Source organism: Podarcis muralis, chromosome 10 (genome assembly GCF_964188315.1).
Source record: "Podarcis muralis chromosome 10, rPodMur119.hap1.1, whole genome shotgun sequence".
Taxonomy (NCBI): domain Eukaryota; kingdom Metazoa; phylum Chordata; class Lepidosauria; order Squamata; family Lacertidae; genus Podarcis; species Podarcis muralis.
In genome coordinates, this window is record NC_135664.1 from 46,433,351 (window position 1) to 46,458,877 (window position 25,527).

The 25,527-nt window shown below is 40.2% G+C and overlaps 1 protein-coding gene across 15 annotated transcripts in view; it reads right to left on the reverse strand.

Annotated features, from left to right (window-relative positions):
• TNRC6B (trinucleotide repeat containing adaptor 6B) overlaps positions 1-25,527 on the reverse strand; it is a 95,900-nt gene that overhangs the window by 62,586 nt on the left and 7,787 nt on the right. For 5 of the 15 annotated variants that reach the window (XM_077934948.1, XM_077934944.1, XM_077934943.1 and 2 more), the window contains 2 exons: positions 16,810-16,885; positions 15,917-15,984 (listed from right to left, as the gene is read on the reverse strand). The exons of 2 other annotated variants lie outside the window; for them this stretch is intronic. In XM_077934948.1, coding sequence (XP_077791074.1) covers positions 15,917-15,984; positions 16,810-16,885 — 144 coding nt within the window. Of the gene's footprint in view, positions 1-3,562; positions 3,899-15,916; positions 15,985-16,809; positions 16,886-25,527 lie in introns of those variants that run through there. 8 more of the 15 variants (XM_028746143.2, XM_028746134.2, XM_077934938.1 and 5 more) reach the window with 4 other exon arrangements.

A 25,527-nucleotide genomic window follows, 5' to 3' on the forward strand; every position in this document is an offset into this window, starting at 1 on the left:
TTCAATTTTGTATTCTTTTTCATGTTGGAAAGTTGCATCCAATCAACCCAGCTGAAAACGAGGAGATGAACTAATAGAATGAGGGGAAGTCAAAGACCAATGAATACATTGTCTGCTATAAATAAAGATGGACAGTTTTAATTGAGACTAAACTTTAAAATGCATTTAAATTTAAAAATAAACCAGGTATGCAATGAAATCTCAATTCAATATAAAGCAAAACATGTTAAAGCCTATACACTGATTAAGATCTAAATTCTGCTCTCTGACAAAACATAATAAAATACTTCTGTGGTTTAGTAAACCTCTCTCTCTCTCATTACATATGAACCAGGAAACTGTATTTTAAACTTGGACTTCAAACCAAGCTCTAAAACCAGACCCCATTTGTAGTTCAAGATTAATTCAGGTTCCCAGTTCCTAAGCAATGGGAAAGTATGGCTTAACTAACCCCAAAGTCCCATTACAGATCACAAAGCAAAGGCAGGAGAATGTGGGCACATTTGTCCACAGTCTAATAACACAAGGATTTGGGCTATAGCCTCTTAAAACTCAGTTACAGGTTGCTTTACACTATAGGCCAATGGTTTTCAACCAGTGTGCTGTGGCACTCTGGGGTGCCTTGAATGATGGTCAGCAGTGTTAGAAGCTGGGATAGAATAGCTAGGAGCCAAATGACTTCTGGGACCTGGGTTGTGGGCGCCAAAACAGAATGTCTAGTCACCACGGGAGGGGAGGCAACACTTTTTATTTATTATTTTGATAAGCATGAATTAATGGCACCCAGACTTTCTGAGGTGCTTGGAGAATCTTTAAGTGCAAAAATGTGCCTGGCACCCTGCTAATTTTGAATCCTGATGGTTATGGGTGCTGTGGGCAACACTGGCCGCTGTCCCTCTTTCCTTACCTCCCTCCTCTGATGCCCGCTTGCGTCTCTGCCTCCAAAGGCTTGCACAGCTGTTTATTGTAGCAGCCCTGGCCATAACCTCCACAGGTGAATTGTGCCTCTGGGAGGCATCTCTCTTTGGGGGGGGGGGGGCAGCTCCGAGACCAGGGCAGCAGCAGTGGCTGCCCAGAGGACTCCCAAGGAGAGGGGAGAGGAGGCTGGGGGAACACTCCACAAGGGAGTAGGTTCAAAAAAAAGGGTGAGAGACTGCCAGCTTGTAGTTGGTTAAGGGAGCCGTGGACTCAAAAATGAGCGTGCAACCCCAGAGTCGGCCACGACTGGACCTAATGGTCAGGGGTCCTTTATCTCCCATGTTCAGCGGCAGTACATAACAGAATGCCAATTGTGGGGGTAGGTGACAGCAGGAGAGCTATTGCTTTAACGCCATGTTTATGGTCTTCCCAGTGCATTAGACTAGACAGGCTTCTGGACTGAATAAGCAGGGCTATGTTCTTATTCTGTACTCCTCTGTTTTCTGCCCTTCACTACAAGAACTTAGCAAAATACTACAATATGAATATTTACCATTAACCAGATAGCATGTACATCTAACCTTCCATCTCATTAAGAAATACATTGCCCAGTAAGCACTAGCCATTGCATGTGGAATGTTCTAAACACCTAGGGCCTTACACATGTTTATTCAGAATTCCATGTCCATATGTTTGCTGCTTCTATCCAAGGAAGTGATCCACACAGACAAAGATACCAGTCCTTATTTCCTAAGCAAACATCATTCTCACTGCATGTGGCTGCATGACCAGAGATTTTAGACTGTGCTCTTAGGCTGTATAAAGTCTTTGTTTTCTTGCAATTTACTTGTAATAGCAACCAGCATATTTGTTTAGAAAATGTGAATTTCAAAATGGTAGAGTCTTCTAGATGATTTAAATTCAGTCACCTTAGCCATAGCTTTCTGCACCCCTCTCCCAGGAAACAGTTCACATTAACCAAGTCTGTATGATGGCCTTCATGGTTCAAACAGTATCCATCATCTTTGCTGACTTCTAAAGACAGTGTTTCTTTTTCTTTTTAAATGTTTAATTCTATGCCCTTCTCTACATGATACAGAAATATGTGACACAGAAGCATGCCAGCTGCATTGCATACTTAATCAAGTTAACCCTCAAAACTGAGCCAAGGTTACTTTGTCTTAAGTAGGTCACCCACTTGCATACATGTGTGCACGCACACACAAGTACGTAACAAGCTCAAGGAGGGAACAGACTCTCAATGGAACTAGGCTTGAAACAACATTGCTTAAAATACTGATAATTGTGTCATTAAGCTGTGTAAACTGGTTAAAAAACTGTTGAGATGCTTCAAGTTTTACTTGACTTGTGCTGTGTGCTGCAAGAAACATATTAAGTCAGTGAGGGCCATAAAGTCAGCTAAATGTTATTGTAATTTATCAATTACAGAACTGAAATTCAGACTAGCTCCATCCTCCTGCTATAGAAATAAACATAATACAAACAGAACACAAGGCCTTTCAGAAAGAGGGAGAAAATACATGACAATCAAAATTCACATTGTCCTATTCAATTCTACCCCACAGAGAGGTGCATTACATCACATTCACACAATGCAGGGGGAAGGGCTTGCCCACAGAAAGCAAGATTTACAATGATCCCCCATTGCTGAACTGTTTCCTTTGGAGAGATGTGAAACACAGGGCTTAGTTTTAAAGGGAAAGAATTTTAAATCCATGTAAGATACTGTATCATCTTTATTCTTCTCATGAGTTCTCATTTCAAACACATTAAATATGTAAAATCAAAGTACTTATTTCACATTCCACTGTTGTTTTTAAAAAATATTGGTGCCAACATTGCCAGATTTAAAACTTCCAGAAAGAAGAGGGGAAAGCCACTAAAGGAAAGGATTCTAAAGCAGGAGACCATTTTCTCAACTGACATTAACTAGTAAGATTGCCTCTTCTGAACTCTACATGCTATGTTTACAGAGTGCGACCATCTAGTTCCAATTGCAATCCAAATAAAATGCATCTGGTTGCAACGGAAAAGGGGGAGGGGATGCAGTCACACTGGGGGAGGGGGTGCACCCGCACGCAAGAGAATGTGCACTCCTATACATTATGCATGGTAGATTTTGAACGTAGGCATCTTCAAAAATCTCAAACTGCTTCAATACTAATTCGAAAGCCGTGTTTTAAAGAAACGTGCAAACATTGCTGTATTATTTTTGCCCTCTGAATCTCTTAAGAACTATAGGTTTATATAATATGCCAATCCTAGCAACAAGAATGCAAGACGATTTAATTTATGCTAATTTTTGCAGCAGATTTACAAGCCTCAAGTGTGTGTAGACGGCACTCTGAGAACCTTATGAAAAGAAAGATTTAACACATAAAGCTGGTTTCTATGCAAAGGTATTTTAAACGCATTTAAAACCTCCCAAAATATGCCACGTATTTCTTTTAGATTTTTCTTTAAATCCTGGCAACTGCACTTGATCTAAGATCAAAGCGATTCACAGACGCTTACGCGAGACAAACGTCGTGCTGCAATTATCAGACGAAACCGTCAAACTAAACGCACCCCCTAAAAAAGAAAAAACCAATACGCGACAAAGAAAGATAGAACTACTACTAACCTCATAAAGTGCAACAGTGCTTAAATCCAGCAAGTTGAGGCATACAGGGTAAAAATGGAAGTTAAGAGATCTCAAAAATGATTTTGCTATATTTCTATGATTTCAATTTGAAATGTTCAAAAGCCAGCAGAGACTCCGTCGGCCATCTTGGCTTGAACTCCCTCTCTCCCTCGCTCGCGCGCGCGCGCACACACACTCCCTCTTCCTCGCTCTCCCCCTCCGTCTCTATAAAGGAAGCAGCTTTTTGTGACCTTCAAATAGAGGCAGGCCATGTGACTCGCGCACGCTGTCAATCAGGAAGGAGGGTGGAAAGCTAGCATCTTAAAGGAAACGCAGTTCTTTCATGCTCTCGCGCGCTCCCGTTTGCGAAAGCTGCAACAGCGCACGTTTTCTACTATTCCTCAAGTGTATAATCAACAGTATTATACATTCTAAAATAACAATCCCGTAAAAAGCTGCAGTCGTTGTCGTCCGCCGTCTAGGACACATCGGAGGATGGATAGATAGACATCATTTTAAGCTTCTCAATTTCACTTTGCATTTCTCACCAATGCTTACCAACACCCAAAAATATAAAAATCCACACGATACAATTAACTGGTAACAGCAATACCACCCCAAATAACATTGTTACTGTTATAATTTGTACCCCATCACTTCTGTCAGCTGCTCAATCAATAAAGGCAACAAACTGCGTTAATGACTAAAAATCCAGCTTTTCAAACAAACTCAAAGTTACTCTTTGCAATTTAAAATTACCAACACTTTTATCAAAATCACTATTCAATTTTCAGATTCCAAATGTATGGAAAAAGGGATCAGATACTTTATGGCACTGCGATACAAATCACTGTGACTGCAATATTACTCCATGTCCTTACTCATATGTATTTTTATAATTCAGCATATTCAGTAACTACTTATATATTAAGGCACACTATACTGCAAAATTTTATACAGTGCTGCACAAAATGGCTTAAATTGTGTCCTTTACTAATATAGTCTAAGAAGACATTTTGGCAAGGAAGTGGCATATACATGAATGGACATACATTGTATCCATTGTTCAGTAGCCTTTACACTTATTGCTATTACCAACCATAAAGGCTGAATATTCTATAGTCCATTTCAGTGCACAAAATACTTTTTTGAAATACTCATTAGTCATCACAACTCCCCTGTGATAGGCTAGGCTGAAATATAGTGACTTGCCAGAAGCCACTAGTGAGCTGCATGGTGGAGTGAGTCTATGTTTCAAGTCAAAAGCAAGCTCTACATAACATAAGATAATTAATTGAACCCAGCCTTCAGTATAAATATTTCTAGAGTGTTTACAAAATTAAAAATGAAAACTGTGAAGTCATAATACAAAATATAAAATCAAACTTAAACTATCTCAAAAGTTAGAAGCCTGGGAAAATGTGAATCTTTAATCAGACACTCAAATGACAGAGTGGGTGTCCAGCAAGCTTCCCTGGGGGGAAAGAGCATAAGAAGAGCCCTGCTGGATCAGGCCAAAGGCCCCTCTAGACCAGCACTTTGTTCCCAGTGCAAAGCCAGATGCCTACAGGAAGACTGCATGCATGTCTTGAGGGTAACAGCAGTCCTTCCACCCATTGCAATTTCCAGCAAGTAGTATTCAGAGATAAGAGTACAGTACTACAAGCAGAGGATCTCAAATGTGAAGGTCCTGTCCCATGTTTAGGAAAGGAATAGAAGATGCAATTGTCAATATGACAATGCCAGTATACAAATTTTTGGTGTGACTGCATCTGGAATGCTGTGTGCAGGTCCAGCCACCTTGCCTCAGAAAAGGATATTCAGAGCTGGAAAAGGGTAACAAAAATGATCAAGGGGATGGAGCAACTCTCATATCAGTACAGGCTGCAGTGTTTGGGACTTTTAGTTTAGAGAAAATGTGACATGACAGAAGTTTATAAAATTATGCATTGCATGAAAGAAACAGAGAAAAGTTTTCTCCCTCTAACACTAGAAATGAGGGACATCAATGATGCTTAACATTGGAAGATTTAGGAAAGGTGAAAGAACTTCTTCATGCAGCATATAGTTACCATGCCTAGGCAAACTAAGGCCCAGGGGCTGAATCCGGCCCATTCGCCTTCTAAATCCGGCCCGCGGATGGTCCGGGAATCCGCGTGTTTTTACATGAGAAGAATGTATCTTTTTATTTAACATGCATCTCTGGGTTATTTGGGGGGGGGGGGCTGCCTGGTGTTTTTACATGAGTAGAATGTGTGCTTTTATTTAAAATGCATCTGTGGGTTATTTGTATGGCATAGGAATTTGTTTACCCCCCCCCCAAAAAAAAATAGTCCGGCCCCTTGCTGAAAAAGTTTGCTGACCCTTGAGTTAAACTATGGAACTTGCATCTACAGGAGGCAGTGAAAGCCATCAACTTGGATGGCTTTAAAAGAGGGTTAGACAAATTTATGGAATAAAAAATTAATAGCCACGAAGGCTATCGTCTCTCCATGATATGGTGAACCAAATGAACATGGACTAGAAGATTTAGCTTCAAATCCCTTTTCAGCCATGAAACTCAGGACTACCTCTCCCCCTGGCCCTATGACAAACAGGAAGGCACTAACAACAGGAAGAAATAGGGAGGAGACTTCCATGTGCACAGGAAAGCATTAAGCCCAAAAAGTTTAAGGATAAACCTTGCTTTGGAGGCACTCCTGAATAACAGTTATCAACCTAGTTTGTAAAACACTGTTGCCACAATAGTGCAAGCTGCAACAATGGTTTACAGAAAAAGTTGAGAATTATTATGAAATATGTTTGCCCTAACACATTTTTACCTGTGCTCCTGAAGGTCTCCTCCCTATCTCTTCCAGACAGTATCTGAAGCCTATTCCATTCCACAGGACTTTTGTATGGTGTGTGTGAAAGCTCTATTAGTAAATAGCAAAACGTAGTCCGAGTCCTTCTGAGGAAGTGGGAAATGCAATACAATTATAGTCTTTCCGCAGGGCCTGCAAGACAGAGCTATTCCACCAGGCCTTTGGCCAGGGTACAGCCTGACTCCCTCCTTTGGCAATCCTCACAGAACTCTAGCCCAATGGTTGCCATTAATCTGATTGGAATTAATTTTATAATGAAATGATTTTAGAATGTTTTATCATTTTACTGTTGTTAGCCGCTCTGAGCCTGGCTTTGGCTGGGGAGGGCGGGATATAAATAAAAAATTATTATTATTATTATTACTATTACTATTATTATTCTAATAAGTCTAATATAATTTATTCAGCTGAACTTAACATTGATTCTAATAATTATTCACATATAATATCTTCTAGCAACTAAGAGGTGCAACAGTTAACAGTGGTAGGAACACGGTACTTAAGAGTAGGAGATGCTCATTTGTAAGTGCTCAATTCCTTATTAGGCCAACAGCTCTCACTCTTCCAAATGCCCCCAATGCACCACACATATCTGCAAATGCTTCTAAATTTGTACCATATCCACAAATTGACAACTACTTCAAAGTGTGAAATGGTTCATTAACAATCCTGTTCCATAAAAAAACCCTTTCTTAGCTCCAGAAGGATAACACATTTTCTGTATTGTTTTTTAAAACCTACCTTCAGGAAATGCTTTCCACTCCCCTTACTCCAAAATAGTGGTTGGTCTGTTTGAAGACCAATTGGGAAAAATACAAATGCAACATTAGAACCAATTTAAATAAGCAGTGAGCAAGCTTTCCACTTCATCAGAACTCTTTTTCAGGCTGTATAAATTAAAGATAATTGTTACTTGTCATTTAAAAATCAGCTCAATGTACTAAATTAAACTTGTAGGAGATGCAGGGGAGGAAGTTGTTGCAAGATACTTTCTACCCCAGGAGCTTAGGGCATTAAAGATCAAAGCCAGCACTTTGAAATGTGCCAGGACAACTAGAAATGTATTAATATGTTTCCAGCAACGTACCACAGTTAGCAGGTCTATTGTCAAGTTCTATGTCATCTGAACCTTCAACAGGCTCCAAAGCAAAAATATGCAGCATATCATTATCAATCTGAAGAAGCCTGTTCCTCCAAATGCTTTGCACTACAGTCCCCATGATCTCTATGCTAGTTGAGGCTACTTTGAGATAAGGCCACAAAGATGAAGCATATAGATTAAATATGGATCTGCATCTGTTGTACTACAACACCCCAAAAGACTACAGGCTATTTGTAGAGAAAGCTATTAAATAGCTTTTATATATTAAAAACATAAAATATAGTAGTAAACTACCGGTAGCTCAGCCCAGTCAAGAGACACATAAAAATCTGAACCTGGCTAGACCAAAAAGAAAGGTCTCACCACTAATTAGTGCAACAGAGTGATTCCTACAGATATATACACCCAACCCTAAACTGCAAAAGCTAAATAAGAAACGGTGGCAAACTGCCACAGCACCACCAGCAGGATGGGTAGGGATCACTGTGGTGTCAGCCCAGCATGGGAAACTATAAGTGTTGCTGCTTTGGAGCTTTCTTTCACTATATGTTTTTAACAGGGACCATTTCACTTTTCAAATTTTAGTTCCTCCAACTTTAGAGAAATAAATGCATTTTCACTCTCTTAAAAGTCTTCCCTCTCCCACATCTTTCTTTCTCTCTTTCTATGTATGTATATATGTATGTATGTACGGATGTATGTATGCATGTATGTACGTACCAAAAGCAACCTACAAAGTGAAAATACACAACAATGGACTAGGCACCAATAAATAAGGCTCCAATAAATACAATACTAGAACAGCCACAGAATCTTGAAGAAACATATCAGAATACAAGAGAATATTTCAAAGGTTGTGACCCAAAATAAAATAAAGCAAATATATCTATGAAGGGATCTCCAAAGTGTGGGTACTGTTACAAGAAACAGTTTAAATTAAATTGTAGCTGGCAATTAGCTTATCACCAATGTGAGAATGGCAGGGGAGGGAGCAAAGGAAAGATGAAACCATCACATTTTTACAGAAACTGAAAACAAATGTTTAGTTATTGGTTGGTGTGGGCAGCATATAAACACAGAATGGTCCTCTATGAGTCAGTTTCCATGGATTTTGGCTTGACTTGTAACTGTGTAGGCCAAGCTTGCTACTTATGAGTAAACAGTACGGTATGCAGACCTTTACAATTAAACTCTGCCTCATCATTTATAGGATGCACTTACACTGTGGGTTGTTCACACACAATTCTGCATTTCAGACAAAAAGGAACACTTGTCCACTACAAGAACTACAATAGTTGCATGATATTTGCTTTCACACAAAAAAAGCAGCTCTGTGATGAAAGTGGCTATGCAAATAAAGCATCTGTTTTAGTTTGTGTATTATTATCTGCTCCTTCTAGAAAGTCTAATTAGAATCCTGAGCAGGCCTAAAGCAACTGAGCCAGAGGAGCTTTGCAACTAGACTATTGGTTATGAGTATCGGAGCAATGTCAAACTTAGCAAGTTTGAAGATCATTACATGTGCCCTAAACAGTCAAAATTCAATCAATGGATATTCAGATTTAGATTATGAGAAAGTACTGTGGTACTTAGTTCATGCAGACAAACCTTCACATTCTAATCAATGAAAGTGAGATAGAGAGAGGGATGCCTTCCTTCTACGCTAACCACTATTTTGGGAATCCTTATTAAAAATACCATAAAAACAAACAGAACATGTCCCAGGTATAGCAAACACCACTGCAAGATTAGATAACTAGGGACATTAAATCTGGTTTATCATCTGTAATAACTATAAACAAAAAAACTAATAATGATAAACCAATTCTTATCAATTTGTATATGCAAGCTCTGAACTTTATCAGAAATAAATTATATATGGAAGCTAAGAATGTATGGTATTTTACCGCTGTAAACCACTGATGGCTTCAAACAATGGGAGCTTGAATTTTACAAAAAAAGTTATTTCTTTAAAACTAGAGCCTCATTTCAAGTTTCAACACACAATCCTTCCTAGCATTGGGATTGGAATAATTTTGTAGCCATTTGGAAGTTCTTAGATCTACCCCCACCCACCTCAAAACTGCAACTACTACCTGAAGACCAATTTTTAATTAAGTGAAACAACTGCATACATCTTGGAAACTATTCATCCTAAACCTCTTGAACTGATGACTCATTGCATGAAGCTTTGATTCCAAATACGAGGCAATTATCTAGTAGTCATCAGCTGGCAGTAACCAACTCAAGAGTATGGTACATAGAGGAACAGAATGAATAAGGGTCAGAGAGAAATAGAATGGCTAAAAACAGAACAGAACTACCTATTTTAGTCGGACACGACGAAACGACTAAACAACAACAACAACTGGGGAAAATCCAAGACTCTTTCCTGCAGCACTTCTGATTTTGTTAGCCGTATATGACTCAAAATTGAGCACATTGCAGCTCAATATGTCTACAGTGGTACCTCGGGTTAAGTACTTAATTCGTTCCGGAGGTCCGTTCTTAACCTGAAGCTGTTCTTAACCTGAAGCACCACTTTAGCTAATGGGGCCTCCTGCTGCCGCCGGAGCATGATTTCTGTTCTCATACTGAAGCAAAGTTCTTAACCCGAGGTACTATTTCTGGGTTAGTGGAGTCTGTAACCTGAAGCGTATGTAACCCAAGGTATCACTGTAATGCCTTAGTAAGCACTACACCAGAGAAGTGAGAATGAAAGTATGGGCATCTGTATGTGCGTGAGTGAAAGGGGTGTGTGCACATTTGCATGAGTGAACTTTGGTAAGTTGAGGGAAGTACATCACATCAGTGCCAGCCAAACTAAACCATTCCTCTTCCATTAGAACATTCTAACCAGACTACATCTACATCATCCAAACCCTTGGCTCTTTCACTCATTATATCAACAACACACATTACCCCTCCCCCAAAAAGGGATAACAAGAATTAATTAGGAGTTCCGTGCAGCATGGACATGTTATCATGTTTTGCACAAAAAACATTTTAGTATTAAATTCAAGGACATGATAAAAGCAATGCATGGGTGTGCTACATTAATTGTTTTCACAAGATACCATTGCAAGCCCCCAATTTTGCTTTCATTTGCTTTAGCTACACTAGCCTTCTAAATAACCAGACATTTACACACAGATTCTTACTAGTGTGGCATGGCAGTTACCAGGTCACTTGACAGTGTACTGAGGTATCACAGCTGATTAATGAGCTTCCTTATAATAGTTACTGTTTATGTGATGTATCTCTTGCCTCCATTGAGACAGAAGGAATAACCACCTGCGTGAACCTATATAAAAAGGTCTGGACATCATGAATCCTATTTTTTCTTCTGCTTCAAAAGCTCATGAAGGGACTATTTTAGTAAATGACTTTTGCCGCTTCTAGATAAAGGGGCTATCATTTGAATGCCTACTTCATTTGTACAGTCACAATCAAGAGCTTGTATTTGCACATTTACTTCAAAAGCAAATGCTTTGATGGGAAATGGAATTTCAGGTAAAATACAGTACTCTTTCTGCATGACATGGAAAAGCTCAAAAGCAGTAATAATAATAATAATAATAATAATAATAATAATAATAATAATAATAATATACCCCACCCATCTGGCTGGGTTTCCCCAGTATCTGAAGGGAGCCCTGCATAGGGAAGCTTTTTAAGGTTCAATGTTTTATTATGCTTTTATATATGTTGGAAGCCACCCAGAGTAACCCAGTCAACCCAGTATGTTGGAAGCCACCCAGGATACAAATAAATTATTATTATTATTGTCTTTCATTCTTTTAAAAAATACCAAGAGAAATCAGTCCAATAATTGCGCACAAAGACTACCTCCATGCTGAGCTGTTATTCTACTTACCTCAAAACTCAGTATGATACAGAATGCAGTTCCACACAGAGACAAATCATGGGTCAGCATGTGATGACCTCAACATTTTCCTGCACTGTATCACTTCAGCTGTGGGACAAGGAAGTCCTAGGTACTAATCGGTCTAACCATATAACTCACATGACAGCTTTGAGCAAGTTAGTAAGATGTTGCTGGATGCTACTCCCCACACATGCATGCAGTTCACATGCTTCCTCACTCAGTTCCCTCACAACATGTAGAAGTGAACATCAAAACCACAGCCATTGGACAGAGGTCACTCCTAACCCTGAATACTGAAACCATGGTTTCCACAGCAGAGGAAAACAAACATCTAAACAGACTTATTCTGTGGCCTAATTTATGTAAAAGGATTGTTAATTTCACTGTCATTAAAGAGTTCATTATACAAAATAAACCACAGTCTTATAGAAATGATTAACAGTGCAGACCCCAGCTTCTCCTAATCCAAACTTAAAACCCATCTTCCAATACAACCCAGCCACGTACATTGGACAAACAAACAGAACACAAGAATGCCGTCAAAAAAGAAGAAAAAACTTCCTCTCTTTTCCAACACATGAAAGAAACAGGACACGAAATTAATTTTGCAGATTCCAAATTGCTCTCTAACATGGAACATCACCACAAGAGAATAATCATGGAAGCCATCGAGATAGAGAAACACCCTCACAACATGAACAAGCGTGACGACACATCCCGCTTGCCAGACATCTGGAAATTAGCCCTCCCCACAAAAACCGACACCAGATCCAGAGGCACACAGAACGCCATCACCAATCAACCACACCAGACCCAAACCCAGACCCTCTCCACAGATAAATTACAGACACCATCCAGTAGCCAAACCATGGTGGCACCTCCGGATGCTGCACCCCCCTGCAATCCCTACACAGATCTGGCTGGCACAGGCCACAAAACCACAGCTCGCCCCTATACACGAAGCCAAGCCAGAGCACAACTAAATGCAGTACAGCCATCTTCTCAGAAAAACTCTTCACAAAGTTCAAGAGGTCAAGACACAAAGGCTTTAGCAACTAATCCATACCTAATGACCCACCTAAGTGGTACTCAGGATATCACTCAAGAAATCACTCGAGATATCCCTCAAGCAATTAAGGAACAAAAGAAGAAAAGGCACACTAGCCTGGGAACTGCCTCTCTGCCCAGAACATTGGAGGCTATACACCACACCTCCTCGACAGTATTTATAGGAACTCAAACACTGAGATCCTGCTCTGTTCCAGTAACAAGAAGCCGAAAGCACCAGCCTGAAGATGACGAGTGAGACCTCGTCGAAACGTCGCCTAGACACCCCAACTTTTACACGGGAAGACACCCGAGGACACCAAAACCTGCATATATATATATATATATATATATATATATATATATATCCCTTTTAATTTTAAGAATAAAAGTAAAAATCTTGATTTAGGGCTGTCATCTTTGCTCATGTTCTTTTTTTCTTTTTGCAAGAAGGAGGAGTAAGGATTGAGGAAACAAAAATAGTAATGCAACTGCTGATGTACTTAATTCAGTCACCAAGACTCAGAAATGGAGGGAAATCCTCCAGTTCAAAACTAATGACATAACCAGATTTCTCCCAATCTGATGCCTTTCAAGTGGTAGGATGCCCAACTCCTATCAGACCCAGCCAGCAAGGCCAATGGTCATGGATTATAGGAGCTGTAGTCTAAAACATATGAAGAGCACAAGGATGGGGAAAGGCTGATGGAGGCCATGCGTACTCAAGCCTCCGCATTGCCTCATTATACAATTCCAGGTGCTATTTTAAAGTATGACTATGAAAGTAGGAGAGATAGAAAATTATGAAAGGCTACGTTAGGTAGTCATGTACATCCTAAGAATTATATTTATTAACTCTCCTGAAACCTTATAAAAGCACATTCGTGTTATTCCTGCACAACTTTAGACTGCTGCAACGTTAAGAGTGGAATCCACTGCAGACAACCAAACAAATTTAAGGGCATTTTTAAACAGGCGTGTATTTTACTATTTTCTGCCAAATTTGTAATGAGTGCTCTATGTCCCATCCAGAATTACCTGCTCCTTAGACTTTATCCAAAAAAACAGAACAACTGTCATACTTTAATGGCAAATAGTAAAAAAAACCACTGCTATCAGCAAAAAGTAGGAGACCTTAAAAGATAAAGTTACACATACTAGTTGAAGTTTTGTCTATTATAAAATATCCTCAATTTCAAAGCCCAAGGGTTTCTGAGAGTGCAATTCCATAGCCTCTGGGAGCCATAGGATATTGGATTGCACCGAGGAGGACCACTCTTGGAGGACCACTCTTGGGAGTCTCTTAGTGAGACTGTGGAAACTCTGCAGCCAGCACACAACAGCAGTAAAAGGGAAAGGGTGTCTGTATGGGAAGCCCTCCCATCCCCCAACACACCCCTGGAAAAGCATGCCAGTCCTAAAGCTGGTTGGTGTCCTTGTTTTCCCTCCATCTTCCCACAACTTCTGTGCTAACCAAAGATCAGTAGGCCTTTGGATTATCTTCTACCACAGATTCTTCCTTCCCTGGCACCAGTAGATTTTTTTTTTGGTCACGAGTAGAAGTAGCCCAAAACAGAGTTCTCTTAAAACAAAAAAATAAAAATGCAGGAGATACAGAAGTCTTAAACAAATCAGGAGTATGGATTCAACGCTTTCATACCTAGCTCTTTTTCCAGTACCCACACAGTTCTTAACTAGTGAAATTGTGTGTGTATAATATAATATGATGTAATATAATATAATATAATATAATATAATATAATATAATATAATAATATATAATATAATATAATATAATATAATAATAATATATAATATAATATAAAATATAATATAATATAATATAATATAATATAATATAATATAATATAATATAATATAATAATATCACCATGAATAGCAGCATGTATTTTACTCAAGGTGCTGGAAAATATAGGGAAAAAGTAGAACTGCAGATAGCATTGTTTGGAAATGTATCAGAAAACTGTAACACCACAAGAAGCAAATATTGTATTGAGTCTGGTTTCAATTTCAGCAGTGTGTAGGAAATCACAGGTTTCAGTCGTATTACCATGAGAGAAGAGGATATTCTTTTAAAAATGTTTAAATGAACTGAATACATTTTAATCATTAAATAGAGCTGGTGAGTTAAATAGAGATAACCTTTTCCACTGCCCATGCCTGCTAGTGCTGGCGGGAGTTAGAGCCCAACAGGTTCCCTTATCCCTGAGCTAGACCCACCTCACTGCTGGCACAAGGCCCCAGAGAAGTTGTCCATGAGGGAATGTGGTCCTCTGACTGAAACAGGTTACCCATCCATAAGCATATAAAATAATATGTTTATTACCTGTAAACCCACCCTCTATTGAAGAACATTCAAAGTGTGGTAGATGAGGGATAGAACAGCGATAGAACAGTGAATATCATGCAAGAAGGGGGGGGGGGACACTGAGAGGGAAAAGGGCAGCTGTGCACTCTTGGGAGGGGTAGAGTGCAGAGGCAAGGACGTTGGACAGCTCAAAGGGTTGAGGGCTAGGAAGTTCAATGTGCATGCCTACGAGGGAGGAAAAAGACAGGGTACAGAAGTTGAGTAGCTGGAAGGGGACAGAAGATCGTGTGGAATGAGAACTAGGAATCTAAGAACAATGGGTGGAGGAATAAAAGGCTAATGCATCCATCAATGCAACCACATACCTTCTTGTGCTACTGAGCATGTAAACAATTTTCTCCTGCAGAAACTGTAAAATCAGAGTGCACTGCCAAAAATAATTCACTATGCTACCATATACATGTTAATGTCTGGGCATATTAGAAGTGAAAAATCCAAATTTACCTTTGAAAGGTAAGGCCCACATTTGAAAAAGGATACTTTCTAAGATAAACATCATAAACTTAATAGGGAGGCCCTACCTTGCATACTGCTGTGATTTCTCTAGCAAAGTGATGTACACCACAAAGTGATTGCACACACCACTGGCAATATGTTATGTTCTCCAGGAAAGGCCACCCGACACAATCAATTCAAAAGTAAGTTTTACTGGGAGGTATTTAATGTAGCACTATGACAATCATTCCATCAGCCCAAGCATTTCAGCTTGCCAGACAGAACGATCCCTCTTCTCCTCTCTTCCCTGTGCTATTCTGGGGGTTCTTTCAACACACACACCAAAGCCAATGGGGGGGGGCAGGAGGATATACACTGCCCTAGCAGGTCCTTGTCTGGGTTTCCATGAGCGTGGCTCATTAGCTGAACCTGGCACACCGTGTTCAATTGGGCTTACTCCCTAGTAAGTGTGTTTAGATTACAACCCTTATTTTAGCCGCTTAAGATTTAATTGTAATACAACAAAACTGTGAATATGTTAAAAAGGAAGCAATGCTTCAGACACATTTATCCTGCATGTTTTGTATAATTTACTGATTAAGGCCCTTTTTAAATAAACATGACTCACTGTTTGTTTTCTTCACCAGGAGGTGGAGTCTTGCCATGCCCTTCCATTACAAAATCCTCATGTTCCATCTGCGAAGGCAAGCATTGCAGGTCAGCATTGATGGAGCAAAATACATATTGTCCAAAGTGGCCCTTTTCCCTATCAGAATTTATCACCAGTTTCCATTGTTAGCTCTAACCAAGAGATTGCCATTTGAAGTTTAACAAATGCACACCCCACGGTCATATTGCCACTATCATGGTTAGCACTCACAGTTACAATAAGCCAAAACATGAAGAAGAAAGTTTTATATGTTGAAACATGAAATGAGTAAATATGGGACCTAGATTCTTTACTTTTTCATATAAGGGCTTCCATATCTTTATTCTGCATAAGTTGTATAAGTTGATTATATACACTGAGATGTGTTTTTCTTTATTAAAAATCAACATTTGTCCGACCATTCTAAATTTGGTATAGAGAATTCTCTTCAGTGAAAAGTCTGAATTTCCCAAACTTAATTGGACACAATAGCCAGATGAGTATCATTTAAACGTTGGGGACAGAAGGATTCTTTCCTGTAGGAATAACCCATCTTCTTTTAAGAAGGCTTTAACATCTGCCCAAGCGATTGATGCTTTCAAAACTTTAAATGTGTTATTGAGGCTTGCCTTTCATTTAGAATTTAAAGTCCACTGTGGACTTTCCATCTCCCATTCTATACATCTATATTACGCATGCTCGGTGGCAACAGTCATTATGGGTGGAGCAGTGGGGGTCAGGAAATCTGATTCACACTGATATGGCCAAGGTACTGTGTCACCCCAGGAGAGATTAAAATGTTGCTGTTATTCCCTCCCCTCATACATAGATTAGAAAGATGCTCAAATATGAATAGTGAGGGTTTAACAAACCTTGATTTGGGGACACTGGCAGAGACTGAAAGCATATGGGAAAGCAGAGGCTGGGCAACAGTGTGAGGAGAAGCTACTGTGGGGAAAGAAAAATATGGACATGGAAATGGTCTCTTGTGAAACGGTGAATTTTTGACACTATTTTTGCAAATAATTCGCAGAACTTCCACAACTTATGATGTGGCTGAAGGCCACATCCTGCCCTGGCATCCAATGTCTAGTTCTCACTGAGATTGGCAAACCTGTGTCTGGTATATATCACTTCAGACTGCAAATAAAGACTCAAATAACTGAATGCTTCTCCAAACAAACAAAATTTCCTGTGGGTAAGAAACTAGCTAGAAACCTTAGCACTAACATTATATAGAGCTACAGGAGTAGCTGTATAATTAAGGCATTTCACATTTTCTAGTAAACTACCAATCTTTTCCTTATGAAAATTGAGATTGGTCACATCACTATTTTTTTTAATCATGGGGCATCTCTTTGGTGATGAGTGCGTACTACCTAAATTCCAGAGTTTAGATGAAAAATGGCTGAAATACAGTAAACCAGCTAAAAAAACTGGAACATTACCCATCACTTGGGTGTGACTACCAGTTTGTTTTTGCTGGTTAAGAAACAATGTTTCAATTTAACTGTTAGGAAACCTAGATGACTCTATGTCCCTTCCAATTCTATGATTCCAAGTCTCCATCCCACAACGTTTTCTCCCTCTACGGTTAGTGTTACATGTTCTGCAATCTTATTAAGCATGAATAGAATTAAGAAGGTAAACTCTGGCTTCCAACTAATCATGACTAGCACTGGCTTCAGTGCATCTGGTTATGGACAAGAGATTATGCAGCATTACGCTTGCATGTATTTGTTCACAGATTTGTAACTGTGTGCTTAAGTATTTGATAGGGTCTGCTTTCAGAATAGACATGATGCAGGGATAGGCAAAGAGGTGTCCTACAGATGTTGTTTGACTTCCAACTCCCATTAGCCCCAGTCAGCATGGTATGATACGAATTGTACTCATCAACATCTGGAGGGCATCATGTTGGCTACTCCAGTGACTTAAAAGATTTAAAGTATTTTTCTTCTTGGTTGTTTCTGAAGCTATTTACATGTGCCGCCTCTAGGGCTGGGTAGTATGATGTCCAATACACCTGTACAAGTTATTAGAATTCCAAAATTCAGTTCTCTAGCAAACCGGGCCATATATTTCAGCTTTTTACCCTGTCCAGAAGTACCTTAACAGTGGTGTTGCTAGATACTTAAAAGACTAAGGGAACAGGTCCATGACTCATGTGCATAAAGTATTATGCTATTTTATATGCTTAGATGCAAATTTAGGCTGACTTTCAAATGGGAAAAAACTCTTACTCTTGAGGTCACCAAATGTTTTGCACTAGTGGGTACACTCTGAATTTTTAGAGGGTTGGGAGACCATTCACAAAATGGTTGCAATGGGGAGCATATTATAACACAAAATTACAGAAACAACCATCCCTGACGATTTTATTCCATGTCCTGCTGGTTCTGAATACTGAGAACGAACACACACACACACACACACACACACACACACAGAGAGAGAGAGAGAGAGAGAGAGAGAGAGAGAGAGAGAGAGATGCTGCTGCGTAACAATAGGGAGCATTACTCAGTACCAGGAAAAATATACAAGGTAGCTACACCTCTCTCATTTCAAATAAATCACTATACCCATAACTTACTTTCTAGGAAGGCTACAGAATTACTTTTTTAAAAAGGAGATATGATGGCCATCTTCAAATATCTAAAGGGATATCACATGGAAGATACAGCAAGCTTGTTTTCTCCTGCTACTGAGGGCACAACGTAAACCAATGGCTTCAAGGTACAAGAAAGGAGATTCCTAGATAACATCAGGAAGAACTTTCTGACAGTAAGATCTGTTCAAGAGTGGAATGTGGTGGACTCTCCTTCCTTGGAGGTTTGTAAGCAGAGGTTGGATGACCATCTGTCTTGGATGCTTTAGTTGACTCTTAATCACAGGGTTGTAGGTTCAAGCCCCACATTGGACAAAATATTCTTGCATTGCAGGGGGTTGAACTAAATGACCCTCAGGGTCCCTACCACCTCTACAATTCTATGATTCTATAATTAAGACATACATGGTAAAAAAAGTCACCAGTTATGGGGTACATGAGGGCATACAATTAAAGAATAAAACTAAAGAATTACTGGAAATAAGGGTTAACAATATTTCTTCATCTTCAAGCCATACATGATTCATAATAGGCTCTTCCTTTTCTGATCCAAGTAGACTAATAAATTCTACAAATCCCTTACCTTTTAAAATTTCATCAACTATTTACTCTCCATATTTCTCTAACCGCTTCAGCCCAATGGCATTGCCAGAATTCTTAAAACTGAGGAGCCTCTGCTTTAAGTATGAGCCTAACACCTTGCTGGGCTTTAGAGATAAGCTCTTATCATCTCCAGACATCCACTGTTTGGTTGTGCAACATGAGATGGCCAATTTTAAACTCCTGTCTTGCATAACCAATAGGAAGACTGTCATTACTTGCTGCTTTACAAATGTTAGAATCCAATTTATCTGAATTCACTTTAAAAACTTATTATAAAGATGAAAGAAACCTGCCATAGGTCAAAGAATAAATTAAGAGTACAAATGTGGCTGTATGACTATTATCACAAGGGGTAATGCAGCATATGAAATACACCATATCAGCTTTTTCTTTTAAAAAGTATTTAATTTTTCTGTGTAAGTTGCTTTGAACACCAAAGAGTAAGAAGTCTAAAATTTCAAAATGGGCTACTTCCCTTCACTTACATGGGTATAAATTATTTTGTGTAGACCAGAACTGCATTGCTTTACACTTTTAATGGCAAACCATGGTCTGGCTAATTACTCTTCTCCCACCTTGCATTCTTCAATTCACTCACTTACTTCTTTGTAGAAACAGGCAAAGTTTTGAATTCTGCAAGCCATAGTTTATCTACGTTCAAACTATGGCTTCCAGTTCTGTTTGCAGTTAAATTGTCTTCCCAGTTTAAGATACAATGATTTATGCAAAGATGTGTACTTAGGTTGCCCCCTCACAAGAGGAGGATACAGTGCACAAACCTGACACTTGGGCACAAAAGTGGCAGAAACTATGGCTTCCCTTACATGCGAAAAGAACCATAAAGTGCAACCAAGTTTTAAAAGTCTCTATGCATCAGATGAAGGGCCATGGGCAAGTACAGTATTCACTCAACTTTCCTATTCAACAAATAGTATTCATTTACTTCAGGAATTTGCACATCTACACAGACCACTGTAGGAGACTCCACTTTTGGCCACAATGTTCCCTGAGGATATTCTACTGGTCCTACTTAAAACCTAAGCAATGGTTATGTAATCCCACAATTAAGCATGTGTCTAATACCATCTTTCCCAACATTCTAGGCCAGTGTTTCTTGAACAATAGAGCTTGGGTCATTTTCAAATGGGCTTCAGTGTCATAGCCTGCTCAGTGCCCCCTAGCCTTGCCACAGTCTTTTAGTCAGACTAATGCCACCACCTGAAGGTCCTTGCATGCTGGCGACCAGAAGACAGAGAGGTTCCAGCAGAGAGAGGGATGGAAGGAAGGAAGGTATCCCTCCTCTGAGGGGAAAAGGAAAGAGGAGGTGTTAAAGGAATTAAGAAAATAAGATAAACATTGACATGTAATAATAAATAAGAAAACCAACTGGGACTACAATGGAAGGGAGTTAAAAGAGGAAAGCTATTGTGGGAGGAAGAAATGAATGTAAAAGAACCAGGGAAGAGGAATGAAAAAAATGTCAGAGGCTGCTAGTCACAAAAAGGATGGAGGTACAATTTGGAATAACAATACTAATAGTAGTAGTACTAGTGGTAAGTATCCCACCCACCTGAGTGGGTTGTCCCAGCTACTCTGGGTGGCTTCCAACATATATAAAAACATAATAAAACATTCAACATTAAAAAAACAACAACTTCCCTATACAGGGCTGCTTTCAGGTGTCTTCTAAAGGTTGTATAGTTACCTTATCTCCTTGACATCTGATGGGAGGGCACCAACATAATCACTTTCTCCTGCTATCTAACCCATCTTTGGAAATTGCTAAAGTTATTTGCCACATTTCCTCATGGAAAGGAGTTCCACTGCTCACCTTTACTCAAGCTAAGCATAACATTTCTCTGGAGGTATTGTGACAGCCTCCCTATTTTAGGCAAAACATGCTGATCCAGAGGCTCTTACAGATTTTCCCTTTCCACAACCACATGCCTCTCAACCCATCTTTTATAATTTGTTCTCCCATTCTTCTTTCACAGACAACTTATACCTTTTCCTTCCCTTCCCCAAATACCCATTTTCACTTGTCTCAGGTGGATTATTGGGGTAGAAAGGCCTAGGGTTCCTGAGAAAACTAGTACAGTCGTAACTCAGAAGTCAAACGTCTTGCGAGACAAACATTTTGGCTCCCAAATGCCGCAAACCCGAAAGTGATTGTTCCGGTTTGTGAACATTCTTTGGAACCCGAACGTCCGTTGCGGCTTGGTTCATGAACGTTGTGGAAGTCAAATGGACTTCCAGAATGGATTCCATTCGACTTGCAGTAATAGGTGAATAGCTTCTGGGCAATTTGCTTACTACTGTATTACCAATATGCAATTGCGCGCGCGCGCGCGGGGGGGGGGGGGGCTATTGGGCAAGTTCAACAGTGCACTCACTTTGTCCAGGGGCAACTGCTAAGCACAATAGGCCTGGCCAGTACATCATACAAACCAAGGGTATGCCATAAAATGAGCTTCGGATTTGTCACAGAGCCACTCCAACACATTTGGCAGAGAAATAACGTAAGAATGGTTTCCCCAAGAGCAGGAAATTATATTTATTACCTTATAAAAATATTTCTATATCAGCCTCTCATAAATTACCGTATTTTTCGCACAATAGGACGCACTTTTTCCGTCTTAAAAACTAAGGGTGAAAGTCTGTGCGTCCTATGGAGCGAATGCAGGGGGGAGGCAGGCAGGAAAAGCCCCCAAGAGCCACACACAAGCTTCGTGCGGCTCTTGCGGGCTTTTCCCCAGGAGGGAGAAGGGAGTGATACGGCCAGTCAGTCCCTTCTCCCTCCTCTAGAAAAGCCTTGCGCAACCTCTCCAGCCAGGGGGAGGCTGCGCAAGGCTAAAGAGGAAGCCAGGGCAGCGAGCGCGATCCACCAGAGGCAGATCTTAACCCTTGCCTCACCTGGGAGCTTCTCTGGGCAGGAATTCCCTCGGCTTAAGTGGAGTGGGGGAAGAGTGGCAGGTAGGGGGGTACCTACCTAGACAGTGAAGCCACATGTCTCTCCGATGAAAATTGGGAGTGGGCATTGTGTGAAGTGGCTGTGGATCTCCTGCCGCAGAACTGTAGGACTGTATAGAGTTGGGAGGGCCACCCGAGGGTCATCTAGCCCAGCCCCCTCACAATGTAGGAATCACAGCTAAAGAATGCCAGGCAGATGGTCCCCCAACCGCTGCTTAAAAGCCTCCAGTGGTGGAGACCCCCAACACCTTCCGAGGTCATAGAATTGCAGGGTTGGAAGGGAACCCCAGGAGTCATCTAGTCCAGCCCCGGTGGACAGCGGGCGCGATCCATCCCGTTGCGCAAGGCTAAAGATGCTGTGCAAGGCTAAAGAGGAAGCCAAGGCAGGGAGCGGGATGGATCGCGCTCGCTGCCTTGTCGTCTTCTTTAGCTGCGCTGGAGAGGTTTAGCTCCTGGCTGGAGAGGTTGCGCGGCTATGGATCCCACTCGCTGTCTTGGCTTCTTTGCTCTTTGGGGCTGGGGGGGGGGGGAATCCCGGGCTTCCCCTGCAGCCCCGAGAAGCTCTGGGAGAAGCGGACAGGCTTGATTTCTCCCTCTAAAAACTAGGTGCATCCTGTGGTCCAGTGAGTCCAATAGAGCAAAAAATACAGTACTTGTGTGCAGCAATATAAAAACATTTTAAAACAATTAAAATGTGTTGCTTTAGGCTTTATCAAGTACATAGTGAGATCATCACTCTACAACATTTTAGTTTATGTTTTTATCATACCCTTCCCCCAAGTTCAGTGTGGTTCACATGGTCCCCTTCCTTCTCCATTCCCCTCTATCCATTTTATCCTCACAATAGCTCTGTGTGTGTGTATGTGTCATTAGCCAAAGGTCACTCTAGTGAGATTCATAGCCAACTGGAGATTTGAACCTGCATCCTCCGAGTCTTTTTTATGTTTGATAAGAACAGATCTTATAAAACAGGCACCCCCAAACTAGGCCCTCCAGATGTTTTGGGACTACAATCCCCATCATCCCTGATCACTGGTTCTGTTAGCTAGGGATGATAGGAGTTGTAGTCCCAAAACATCTGGAGGGGCCGATTTGGGGGATAGCTGTTATAAAAGTTCGGGGGGGGGGGGGAGGGGAGCATGTTAATGTAAACCAAGTCGCGAAGCAAAGCAGCTTCCTATGTACTCTGGTCAGTATCTTTGGAGATGCTTTAACAATGAGAGGATTTACAACCTAGTTTCTTTCCTTTCCACCAGCCACAATAGCATTAATAGCTAAAGGGTTTCATAAAAGTGTTCGTCTTTCTCTCCCATTACAAACACAAGATTAACAGAAACAAAACATTTTTCCACCATGAGCAAAAGAAGCACAAGCCAACTCATCCTTGTGAGCCCAGAGGAAACAAAGCCCAAACGTAAAGTGGCCAGCTTGACAACTGATTCCAAGAGGTTAGCTAGCTTGGAATATCTCAAATAAAATCAAATAAGAACTGGATTGGATCGCTTCAAACAAATATTACTACAACACTTTTACTTTGACAAATGTTGTACAACCAGGGCTTCTTTTCAGCAGGAACGCACTGGAACAAAGTTCCGGCACCTCTCATGTGGGCACCGTTGCCACTCTAAGAGAACGAGGGAGGTGAGTTCCGGCACCTCTTTTTCTAGAAAAACAGTACTGTGTACAACTATGCCTCATTCATCTGAATGACAAATTATAAAAATTTAACTTTTACTGGGGCAGAATGTAATTTGCCTAAGACTCTGAAGAAAATTGCTGAGCAATAATTTAGAGTGCACAACTGATACTAAAATCATTCAACATAATTGACTGCTCTGGGTCTCTGTAGCAAGTATTAGCAATTACTCAGGAAAAGCTCCAAAGCATACTGAAATGTGAAAGTCCATGTTCAGATATCCAAACAGTAGGGACAAGGTTGGATGATGAACCAGTTTGCATGTGCATACTCCTTAGCTGCTGTAGTATCTACATCCCATCACTGCACTCTCTCAGTACCACAATCCATTCAGTGTATCCAAATTAAGGTAGTAATGTGTTTATCTGATTGTGGGAAAGGCCATAGCTCAGTGATAGAACACACACTGCACAAATTACAGTACTCAAACACTTCCAGTTATAAGATCAGGTAACAAGGCTGTAAAAACAAGAATGGATGGTACTGGCCCAAATGGATGAGTGTTCAGACTCCATAAAAAGCAGATTCATATGTTTAGTGCCAATACCATACTTCCAATATTAATTTTAGCCATGTAATTTGCTACATGTCTGTAGCAAGTAGCAGTTATCCTCAGATAAGTGGCTATGTACACATACATAAATGCTTGCATATCACCTCACACACTTGAGCAGAAGGATTACTTGTAAATACCACAAACAAATTGCACATGCCTAGGCTGCAAGCAGAGCACTATGCTTGCCAAGCTGGGGAACCAGCACCATGACAGCTGCACTAACAGGTCTCAGTGTTCTGGCCTTTAAACCTCTGAAGAATGTGTGAAGGCTCCACTCCCTCTGGTCTTAAATAAAACTACTATCACACAACACTTAATTTCAAATCACAGGTAACAAGTGGGCTATCAGAGAAGCATAGGTGAACACTGCAAAATTTGCAAGCAGGAGTATAACACTTACTGTTAATTATCAGGGAACAGTGTTTTGTGATTGTGTTGGTAGCCTAATATGAACTGTTCTTCAACCTTTATCTAGACTGAAAAGGCTTATTCAGAATACAGATTTATGCTGCTGCGTTTTCAAGATGGGCTACAGTTACCAATTCAAATAGTAGCTGTAATGAATGAGTTTTACACACTTTCCATCAAGTACTTGTTCAACAAAACAGTAATAATTTGTGACATTTGCAACTTAGCTAAAACTAGCTAAACTAAAGATATTTTATGTTACCCTAAGCGTTACATGAATTGGTTCAAATGAGTTATACCCTATATACTTCTTCAGTAGATAAGCTTCTTAAAAGGTTGATTTAAGCCAGTCCACAGAAATTACTAACCAATAAAATATGTCTAGTCTATACAGCCCTATAGTATTTACAGTTCATCAGTGGTCTAGAAGGAACACTCAGCTCTTTCCAGTTTACAAAATCTTCCCTGCCCAATTGCCTAAAGGCAACATTTTCTTGTCACAAGCCACCAGGTGAGTGACTATTTACATCCCCATTTGAAATGTGTATATTGATCAGCAATAATTGCTGCATAAAGATGAGGAAAGACTCCAAGATATAAATATTCCCATGGAAACAATATTCTTGTATTAATTGCCACATTTTATGGTATTGATAATATCAGCACTGGACTAAAATAAGACTTTGTATGTATTTAATCTTTATCAATACAATGAATTATATCTGGAAATACCATGTACATGTTTCAAA